Consider the following 12065-nt stretch of genomic DNA (forward strand, 5'->3'; position numbering starts at 1 on the left):
ACTGTACTTTGCACAGACATAAACATCTTATGTAAACTTTTCTTTTTTTCTTTTTTTTTTAGCCTGCTGTTTTGATGTTTTGTGTCTCCAGAAACCTTGGATGATCTTTCGAGAAAAAAAGAAGAAGAAGAAGAGAAATATAACAAATAATGTAAGCATACCAACCAAAAACCCGAGACATTATAATCTGTTCCATTGCTAGGATTGATTATGCAAGTTCTAGTTGATTCATGAACAATCAAGTGGAGCAAGAAGGAGGGAGAGAGCTCTGTAAATACTGAAACCGGCATTTATTTACTGCCTCTGAAAATTTGATCCGAACTAAATCCTTTTCATTGTAATTTTATTTGATCTTATTCTTTTCTTTGTTTTTTTTTTTGTTTTTTTTTTGTGTGTGAACCATATTGAGTCGTACTGCAAACGCTGGACTATGGAGAGGATACGTTTTGTAATAAAATCCCAGCTGACATTTACAAACAACTATGACGTCATACACCGAGTTCGGGTTATTTTGTCACCCTGTTGTCGACTGCAATGCCACTGCTGCTTCGGTGCTGCTGCTACGTTTTTGTGGTTACAGAGATACTGTTGCCGGTTTGACTAATGCGTATTATGCGAACATGATTTGATACCAGATGAAATAGTTTGTTGAATATAGATCTTCTTAAATCATTTGAATAATACATTACACGTTTTGAAATAACATAATAAATGGATTAATTGAATTTGATATTGAAAAAATGTATGTTTATCGGCGTCTTAATCGGTACATAAAGACAGGGTGGATATCCAAGATGGCAGCTTACAGGGACAGTGAAGAAATTTCTGCAGACGACGACGTAGGACGCTTTGTACCTCCTCTGGCCGGGATGTGCATAGCTTTTGAGAAATGTCCATTGTGTTTTACGACAAGGAGACCGTTTACATGTGCATCTTGCGTTGAAAAGGGCGATTTCTGTCACTCTTCGAGCAAATCTGCAGAGGCTGAAAGGTAAACAAAAGATCGAATACATTCGCAATGCAATGACAATGTTTCATAGCAGGCAGCGCAGCGCGCGCAGCGCAGCGCAGCTCGCAGGGAGCTCCTCAGTATTGCAGTCGCTGTCGCGTCGCGCAGTCTCCAAAACATTGCAATGCAATTAATTATAGCAGAGAGCTCTTTCAATTCAATTCAGTGCACTTGTGGTTTCCGGAGTTGAAAGCAAGCCCAAGGTACAGATTGACAGGTCTTCAAATAAATGAAGCTCTGGCACTGAACAGTTTTGCTGATCAGATTGCCGTTGTGTGGTGCAACACGACATTATGTTGCCTCCTTACTTAATAAAAGCTAATCTGCATACACACAGTCACAGGTTTACAATACAAGCTAGCAGAAGTAGATAATCTAGTAGACAGAAAGATCCGTCTGTCCGGAGAACTCTTTTATATTTTGCCATTAACGCTGTCCTCCGTAGACAGACGGAAGGTTGTAGTACCCATTGCTGTGTGGATGTTCTTAACCACTGTCTCTATGGAAAATTGGGTGAGGTACCTCACCCTTCTCGATTGCGTCTAATTCATGGCCCTAGGTCGGCAAATTTAAGCTTGAATAGTTAAATCAACTATTCAAGAATAGACTACACTCACCAGATTAATGAATAATCCAATATTTTAGTAGAATTTTCAACGTAAAACACACCCTGTCGCGTCGTCACGTTCAAACTGCAGAAACACACACTATGAATCTCTTAGCCAATCACATGCGAGGTAGCTTCTACGTGTTTGTTTTACTAAAACACGTACCTCGCATGTGATTGGCTTTCAATGGCTTACAGATTAAAAATGGCGACTTACTGCTTGCGAACGGCGATGCTGCGATATCGATAAAATTTCTGCGTTATAACCGAGTAACTGTGAGTATTTCGATTGCACAATGTGAGAAATTAACCCCAAATATTGCTGCATAATGTGTCATGTCATGTCAAACTTGTTTGAATGTAAAATAGCTGCCTGAAATTTGGTTAATCGTAACGTTCGATCTGTGCGCTACTGCCACACAGGAGCTGGCATCATTGACTTCGGTCTGTATACGGAGGGGATCCGTGAAGCCAGACGTAGTCTCCGCGGAACATTCCCCGACGGACAGATACAGACCGATCTTTCGGTCAAATAATCTAGTAGCATGGTGCATAGCCATTGCATTGGCATTGCATGGGATCTCAATCATGATAATGTAGAACTCTACATGTACATCCAAGCACCCAAATTTAATGAATTTTCTACGTGTATGTAGATGAATATATAACAATAGGTCAATAACAAACGCGTAGTGTAGTGCAGTGCAATTTCCAACAAATGAGGTTATAGTGAAATTCCCGTTATAAATTAACTTCTGAGCGCCATTGGTAAAGGAAAAAAAAAAAGAAGTGTGCTCCTTTTTCACAAATAACAGTAGCCGATAAACTAATAATTGTTCCCACACTTTCTTGAAAAAAAAAAAGGAAGCTATTTTGAATACAGTAAATTTTATTGTATTTTAGCTAGAGCCATTATGAAAGTATTTATACCTTATCTGGAAAAGGAAGCAAACACAAACATAAAGAAAAAGTTACTGCAGACTGCATGCAGTGACAGTTGTTTGGTTCTATATGCATTAAAAAGAAATCATGTAGTGACAGTTGATATACAGTATGCATAAACAGACAAAGAAAACTATGTTGTGAATGTGTCATGATCTTGTGACTGTCATGACTGTGTTGAGGTGCTTGTATGATATTCACATCATCTTTTTGTTTTCTAGATGTGATGACGTGTATCATGTGTGATTTACTTGAATTTTCATGAAAACATTGTTTTCAGTCTGAAATAGTTTTCATGATGGACATTATTCTCCATTGTGAAATTCTTGCTTACGTTGATCTTACAGTTTCTTATTTTTCTCTTTTTCCTTCTGTTTCAAGTTTTGTTTTGTTTTGGTTTTTTTTTTTTTTTTAACAGAATAATTCAAATTGAGCCCTTTGCTCGTTTGCTTCTTTTAAATCATAATATGTGTGTTGAAACAGGTATTGTGAAAGGAGAGACAGGCTGATGCGACTCAGGAAGGAAAAAGAATGCCTGTCTGCAAAGTGAGTAATGTCACATTTTATTTTTATTTTTTGTCTAAGATAAAAAATAAAAAGTAAAAGCTATTCTACAGGACTGATGTACAATGTATGTAAAGTGTTTGCTACAATCTAAATGCTTAATTCTGGAGAACAGGATCAATGCACAGATTCCTTATTCATGGGACCTGAAAAAAAAAAAGAGACTCTACTTTGAATATAATTTTAAAGATGTACAGTATAGCAGAGTACCGGTACACAACTTTTCTGAAAAACGCCTTCAAAAATTATTGAGCAAGCTGTATCTGGCACTTGTGAACACAATAAGAGGGATAGATTTCTGCCTGACATTGCAAGAGTTGTTGGCTACACAGTCTAGGCTGGCATTATTGCCCCTCCAATAGGCATCAGACATTCGTTTTGCAGTGTAAATATACCATTTTCTACCTTTTTTGCAGACTTATTTTTTTTTTTTTTTTTGTTCATGTGTTCTGTAGATAATATCCATATTTATCAAGGTTTTTACATTTTCTTTCATTGCTCACCAAGGCTTTGTGAAAGACTGAGAAGGAAAAATGCAATAGCAGAAAAGGTATGGACATCACACTATGTCAAAGTCATCATTACACTATAATGCTACACAGTGTTTTTATACACTTCACGTGATGTAAAGTTTGATTTATGGTTTGCATGGAGTACACATTTTTTGCTTCTTTTTATGTCTTCTTAGGTACATGTAATATGATTTAAAATCAGTTTGTGAAGACAAGAATAAATGACAGTTTGTTACAAACCAAGAAGTAGGCACAGGGACATATCTACATGTATATATGGATTAAGTTGTCATTTTAAAGAGCCCCTAGCACAAGACATTTTTTTTTTTTAATGACAATGCTGCTTCTTTGTAGAAAATACACAGTTTAAATACTTTGTCTTTTGCTTGTGACAGTTATACAGTGTACTATGTGTGATTGATTTCTTCTAGCATTGAGTGTTTGTTACCTTATTCTTATGCAGCATTGGGAAGTTTCACTAATGAAAGGAAGGTTACAGATGACACAGAAGGCCATCACTGATGAGAAAAGCAACCTAGATAAAGGTGCGAATGAGTTCAGTGGAATATCCCGTAAACAATTTATATATTTCTTTGTTCTTTTTCTTTTCATCCTATTGTAGGGATTTATCTTGAACCATTTATTACCAGTGTATCCCCCCTTTTTGTTATAACATGTACCACCCCTCTACACACCAATACACCAACCCACATCACATACATATTCACAGCCACACATGCATCCATACACCCTACCTATCACAGACACTCCACACATCACATGACATTTTCCCGCTCTTTCACTTCTCACACATTGGTCCCTGTACTACTGAAAACATGCCCAAATCACCCAAGCCTACACATTATTTACATGTTGTGAATATTAAGTTTTAACCTGTTTCCTTATTTGCATGTTTTGTTATGTTGACTTTGTATATGAATATTTATGTTACAACCCAGATTTACATGTAAACCCATGCCAAATCAGGGGCGGATCCAGGAATTTCATAAAGAGAGGGCGTGTTTACAAAAATAAAGGGGGGGCGCACGCACCCCTCCCCCCATTTTTTCTTTTTATTTCTTTTGTTTCAACAAAAAATAAAGGGGGGCGTGCGCCGGTTGTGGTCCTCCCTGGATCCGCCCCTGCAAATTATGTGAAGAATAAACTGGCTACAAGTTAGTTAGCCAGGGGACTCCTTCCAAGTAACACATGTGTATTGCCCTAGTCTGCTTTTGGTGTGATGAGTGCTAGAGAGCTAAGCGAACCCAAGCCCTTCTATTTACGGTGTATATATATATATATATATATATATATATATATATATATATATATGAATGATTGTGGAACCTTGTTTTTTGCACCAAGTTCAGGAGGAGGAGAAAATAGAAAGGGGCACTCCAGGCAATTTGTATAATTTGACATCAATATGTGCATAAATCAATAATGTCATGTACAGATTTGTGGAACTTATTGTGGTCTTGAGCAGATAAACCAATACTCTGAAAAACCCCAAACAAATTACACTAATAACAAGGATGATGATGTAGGAGACTCACATACACATGTATATGTTCTAGTATTATAGCATTGTAATTCCACTGGAATACCTCTTGCTTAACAGGTTCGCATGTGTAGAATTAATGCATGCTTTCTTCTTTTTTTTTCTGCTTCCTTGAGCACCCAATCATGCATTCTTATGTAAATCTGCTAGGTCATCATCCGTGTTCATTGTTATTTGTTATGAATTTTGAAAACATTCTTATTCTTCATCCCAATCACTCTAAATTTTGAAACTCTGTACCCAGTGTCTCCAATAAGCCAGTTCGGAGTTAGCTCATGGGCACATTGGTACGAATGACCTTTCTTTTTTCTCAGTTGGTTAGGGGCACTTCACTCGTTTTCAGAGCGACATAATGCATAAGCTTTACGTAACAATTTATGGATTCATCAATTCCGTTCAAACAAAGAATAAACTTGCGTAGACCAGATGAGCAGAATGATCTGTCAATTCACACTTGAGAAAGCATCCATTTCATTATTTTGCATTGGATGTATTGACAATCTCTTTCTATTGATATTGACAAATACCACTTTTGCTGTCAGGTGGATGTGCTGGCAAGCGGCATTTATAGGGATTACATGAATAATCATTACATGACAGATGCTTATCCCAGTAAATTTAAAAACCAACATGCCTGTTGGTCCGAATGACCTTGTTTCTGCTCATGCGCAAAGTGGAACTCCAAACTGGCTTATTTATAGATGTTCAGCTGCAAAAATCTAATTAATTACCTGGAGGTCTCTTATAAGACAAAATGGAAAAGCCTTCATAGACATCAGCATGTGGGCATCTTGTGCTGTTGTGTAGAAGAGAATATAAGTATACCAAGTATATGTGACATTGTTGACAACTGACAGATCTATTTGTGTGTTTGTGTGTGACTTATGTTTTCATGTTTTTATTAACCACTATCAAGATCAACATGATTTCCTAATACTGTGTCCATATTGGTACTTTTTATTGCTAAAATGTGATCCATCCCTTTATGTAAAAGTTGAATTTTGTATCATTAATGCCACCTTTATTTCTGTACAGTGAATTAAAAAAAATGATGAGTAAGGATATTGCTACTGTAATTTGACATGACGATTATTTATGTTTTTATTTTGTACAGACAAACAGTCACTCCAAAGTGTTGTTGAGAAAAAGAAATTGGAGAAACTTAGAAGGGATGAACACAACAAGAAATTGCAGAAAATTCAAAAGTATATGGGTAAGTGCACCTCTTATAATGTAGAAAAGTGATTTAGAGGCCCCTTCAGAGAAATGCTTAATTAGATAATCGTCAAACAACAATTGCAGTGATAGAATGCCTGATACATAATGACTTTCGATAGTAAATGTGGAATTACACATATTTAACAGACATACATGCTTGACAATCATAAGTACTTTTATTTTTCTGTATCATATTAGCTTAATATTATAAGATGATGCTGTTTTCTCATGTTTGTACCAATTGACTTGGTGCAACCATTCCTAACTGTGAACAAATTTCCATTAACTGTGTTTACAATGTGCATGAGGTTCTTCCACAGATGGGGCTTCAGGTTTCCAACTTTTTTTGTGACGTAGTGACAAACCACTTATGAAATATGAAATGAACATACAATTTCAAGAGGAATTCAAAGTTTATTTGATGAAAATTGGTTTTGAAATGACTGAGATATCCTAAAGAAAAGAGGTCCTAATAACAGGTGGAACCCACCTGTTATTAGGACCACTCTGTTTTATTTTGTTTTTGGATATCTCGGCCATTTCAAAACCATTTTCTTCAAATAAACTTTGAAATCGTCTTAGAATTATATGCTCTTTCATATTTCTTAAGTGGTTTCTACTTATCTTGCAAAAAGTTAAAATCTGAATCCCCACCTCAACCAAAACTATGCCATCCCTTTAAGTTTGTGTGATTGGCACATTAACTCTCTGCAGAGCACATAGGAACAAATATTGAGAGTCGGAAGGAGTCACTGGAGGAGAAGAGTGAATTGTTGCAAGTCAAGAGGAGAGAGAAGATTACCCAGCTGCTTCATCATATATTCCCCATCACTGAAATAAACCAGAGGTGAGTGAATTCACAACTACCCGTGGCAGTACCATGATTTCACCATTTTCTGGTGGAACATCTTCAGTCAAAATTTATGTGGTTTTGAGCATGCACAGGGACTTCTGATAATGTGCCAACATCACTGAATAATTCAAATATTAGTAGTTTATTGATGAGACAAGAAATTTTTTTCTTCACCTGATGACAGTAAATTGTAAGAGTGCAAATTTACTGGATAAGCGTGTTGCTTGCCAAATACTCTACCGAAAGTTTCTCTGCCAACAGAGTAGCATGCATTGTGAGAATGAATTGATTTTGCATAACAAAAGATTTTATCATGCTGTCATGAAATGATTTGTGTGAGGCAGGAAGTACATGTATCTGTTTGTGAGGCATCAAACTTGCTGTGACATCTGATCATGATGGTTCCATGACGTGCTCCTGCAACAGTTGCTCCCGTACAATATCTGCACGCTAAGCCAAACATCAAATCTACCCACAAACATAACCCTAACCCTAATCCTCGCATCAAACTAAACCTAAAACCCTATCACAACCCTTAACCGTAATCCTAATCCTCACATCAAACTAAACCTAAAACCCTATCACAACCCTATCCCTTACCCCAAGTCCTTGGAGAGAGAAAAAAAAAAGACCAGAGCAGCTGTCGCAGGAGCAATTGTCGTATCACTGATCACTGCACCTTTGCTCAGCTGCATAGTGTAGGAAGCTGACAAATGGTCAACCATACTTGTTTCAGTGTGTCACATGAGGAAGGGTGGCGAGAGGAGGTCAGCCTGACAGACAGTAAACTCGAGGAGCAATCAGAAGAAGATGAGTTGGTTGCCGCCCTCGCTGAGGCCAGGATGACTTCCTACGTCAGAGGTCGTTGGGTTGAGACCATCAACAACGGGGAGGCGCATTACAGCATAGTTCACCCCCACGTCCAAATCCCAGCAAACGGTGACTACTCTGCCTATGTTGCATGTGGTGAGTAATTTTTTTTTGCCCAGTTTGTACCCATCATTACTCGTAAAGCATCTCATTACACATAACCCTGATTGAATACATTTATTTAGTTTATTCTCAAACTAAATTTGTGAGTAGACTCTGGGTCATTCTTCATAATGAACTTGCAGAAAGCATTTGACTTAAAGGCATATACCTTTTTTTTCCCTTTGAATTTTATTGATTAAGATTGTGCATGTATTTATTCATCCTTTCTTTTTTCTTTTTCTTTTTTTGTAATGTCTCAATCTGGATGTATTGCTTGATGAAGTTTCATCCCATGCATTAATGTTGATTTTGTTGCCATCATTGTTGTGAAAGAAAAAGGTTAATTTCTGTTGATGTTGTTTTTGCAGTTGTGCCCCAGGAAACAGAGATTCCTGACCCGGATGCAGAACTTGACCTGCACAATCCGGGCCACCAGGTGGCAGCAGCACTGACCTACACTGCGCAGCTCGTAGCTCACATAGCCAACACACTGGACGTGCCTCTGGTCAGAAGGGTTCATTTCAGGTAACAGCCAATAGCAAATGGCCTGTCTCATAATAAATTTACAAAATCTTAGGTTTATTTTATTTCATTTTATTTATTTATTCATTTTTGTGCTATGTTTGATTTCATCTATATGATGAGAAGCATTGTTTCAGCATGTGTGGAATGATCTGAAATCTTATGCCGGAGTGTATTAATTTCATTGTCGATTAACCCTTCATTTGCCCAGGCACTTGGCTTATTAAACTTGCCAAGCATTTTTCATCAGCATTCAGTAATCCATTTGAAGATTAGCAAGGCCATTCAGGTGTAACAATGAGCCTCAGTCCAACAGGGAGGTCATAGTGACACAGTTGGGATTAGGGGGATTAATGTAATCTTTTTTCATTGACAATTAGTTTCCAGACATCTGCATCAATTAGGCCAAGAGAGCACTCCAGCGTGCATGCTAATCAGTGACCAAAGCACAACAAGGGTTAAGCAGAATTTTGTCTCCTCATCAACTCCTTGTTCTTGTTCCTTGTAGTTGATTTCCCTGAATACCTCCGCCAGGAAGGATTATTCTGGGATGACGAGAGTGGGGGGTACTAATCTAATTCATTTTACCTGTTGTAGGTTTATACATCTTTAATTTGGTTTTGAATACTACTAAACTCTCCAGATGTAATATGTGTAGGAAACTTGAAAGCTAGTCTTTTACATTCATATTTATGAAGCACTAAACCCCAAGATATGCATGAACAATATCATTTGTGACCTTTGACAAAATGAGTAATGTTGGAATTCTTCAGTACAAGATTAAACACAATATAAGAATATTCATCATTGTAAAGGTCATGAAACCCATTCACATGCCAAAACTCATTTGCTCAATCTTTGCAGTCGCTTTTGTAAATCTGAGCTGAGCCGCCGTGAATTCTCATCTGCAGTTGACAAACTGAACAGCAGTGTGCTCTTTCTTTGTTTTAGTCAGGTAAGTACCAATATCCTACACTGTTTAAACTACATATGGAATGCATAAAAGGTCATATTACTTTGAGCTGTGAGTTACAACCAATACAACAATGCTGGATGGTCAGAAAGTCCTATTTTTATATGTGAATATCAAAAACTTCATTTCACAGTAGTGGCATGTATTTTGATTAATACAGAACTTAGGTGTTTGGCTTTTTTTTTTGGGGGGGGGGGGGCAAGGAGAGGCTGTAGAGCATTGAGGTGGTTATTTGTTGTTGAAGAACAATTTTTAACAAGGACAAAGACATGATCATATTTGAATCCGTATAGGACTGACTGATTTTGCTAAAACACGCATTTCCCATAGACACTTAGCTGAGTATACCTGGGACTTGTCCTCAATGGGTTAAGAAGTACAGTGAATTTCCCACTACGTATCTGTGGGAATTAGTCATATATTGGTGATGCTGAAGAGATGTGAACCATTTTTTTGTGTATTACAGTATTCATCGTTTCTGGTGTTAGTTTTACTTTAAATGCATTACCTATTTCAATAAAGGGTAACAGTCGTAATGATCAAGCCATTTCTACACTATTTGCTGAGTGGCCTTATATGTAGAAGAATCCAGACTTTTGTAAACTTTGACAAATCTCTTTCAAATCAGAACAGAGCATCCAACAATTTAGCACTTGACAGAACTTTTCCATTCACCTGTTTCATTGTTGTAAGGACCTATGCAGAATGTATTATGTGCTATATAAAGATGGTCACATCATATTAACTTGACAAATTGTAGATTTCTCATTTGTTGTTTCTTTCATCTTTCTTTTTATTTTGTCAGAGTATATCACCAGAAAAACTGCATCCTCATTACACACTAAGAAACCTCATCACTTTAGTAGCCAGCGACACTCCAAGTTATGGCAGGTAGGGATTGCTACAACTTGCAGTTTGTTTGTTTTTTGTTTGTTTTCTGTATATTTGTTTTTGTGTGTGTTTGTTTGTTTGTTTGTTCGTTGTTGTGGGTTGTTTTTTGTTTTGTTTTTTTTTTTTTTTGGGGGGGGGGGCCTGATGATGCTGGCAGTATGATCCGCAGGGTATATAACCACCCCCCCCCCCTCAAAAATAAAAAAAATAATCATTTTTACACCTTGAGAAATCACATCACAGCGGTGGCCAGTTACACTCCCTGCTGTGGTAGGTATATACTGCTGCAAAATTTATCTTGTAAACAAAACACCTGTAATCACATGGAATGCTTTTAAGAGTCATACTCCGAATCCTCTACCTGAGTTGATTCCAACAGATTTTTCTGAGACTCAAGACTGGCAATGCAAGTTAAAGGTAGAATCAATGTAGGTCAAGGATTTGCACTGAGACACAGGTGATAAAGCAGTCAGTATTTGTTTTACATTATGACATAAGTACAGTATGTGATATAGGAATGATTGAAAGTCAGAGCAAGATGTTAACATGTTGTTACAGAGGTTCCCAGTCTAAGATGTGTGTCAACTTTTTCAAAATGTATACACTGTAGTAAAGAAAAAAGGTATTTATTTTATAGTTTTCTTCATCATAATTCTTCTGCTTGCACCTACCGGTATCACCTTGAGGTTTTAAGTGCCGGATGTTCATGCCATTTTTATTCTTGCTGCACACAGGACATCTGATTTTGAGGTGCACAGTGACCTGCTGCTTGCTGCTCAGACCTCACCCAACCTAACAAGCATGCTGAGCATGTCGGGCAGTGGAAGCCTGCCGGAGTCTCTGGACGAGGAGGAGGACAGCGTCGCCTCTGACCAGGAGGAGTGGGAGACCGTGCCCACCAGTCTGCCTCTTCCGGCGGAGGGCATTGGGGAGGACGTCGCCGGTCACAGCCCCTCCCCGCCCGAGGCGAGTCCGTCTGTGATGAGCGTGTCCACTCTGCCGCAGGCAGCGGGGCTCATGTCATCGGCCGCCGCCTCGGTGGCGTCCCTGTGGAGGGCTGCCACGAGCCAGCGGGAGAAGAGGTGATGATATGAGTCAAGGAGCTTCACAATGTGGCTCCTCGCTGATTTTCACGTATCCAGCGAATACGCTGAGCAGGTTTAAGCAACGATCCCACCGTTTCACACATGAAAGCTGATGGTAAGCCGGCCTTCATATATAGCTGGTATTTCAGCTGTGTATAGGGGACTGTTTTTTGGCGTCAGATTTCTGGCATCTCAGTCACACACCACTTTGGTTGTATGTGACAAGCACATCATGGTCTGACCTCATTCAGATTGGCTTTTGTTGCTCTTCTCTGTGATAATTCTATGGTGTTTTCCATTATAATTGCATGCATTCTGTAGATTGCAGTAACAGGAAGACCCAATTCACACAGGAA

The 12065-nt window shown here is 38.2% G+C and overlaps 1 protein-coding gene across 1 annotated transcript; it reads left to right on the forward strand.

The window, feature by feature from the left end:
* The first annotated feature begins 794 nt into the window (after positions 1-794).
* On the forward strand, positions 795-11804 carry LOC140230955 (beclin 1-associated autophagy-related key regulator-like). The gene is made up of 11 exons (XM_072311101.1): positions 795-991; positions 3042-3104; positions 3630-3672; positions 4098-4179; positions 6310-6408; positions 7128-7260; positions 8003-8232; positions 8607-8763; positions 9625-9715; positions 10539-10624; positions 11359-11804. The coding sequence occupies exons 1-11, from the start codon at positions 795-797 to the stop codon at positions 11708-11710; spliced, it is 1533 nt and encodes a 510-aa protein (XP_072167202.1). The 3' UTR covers positions 11711-11804.
* Positions 11805-12065: the final 261 nt, after the last annotated feature.

Source organism: Diadema setosum, chromosome 1 (assembly GCF_964275005.1).
Source record: "Diadema setosum chromosome 1, eeDiaSeto1, whole genome shotgun sequence".
Lineage (NCBI taxonomy): Eukaryota > Metazoa > Echinodermata > Echinoidea > Diadematoida > Diadematidae > Diadema > Diadema setosum.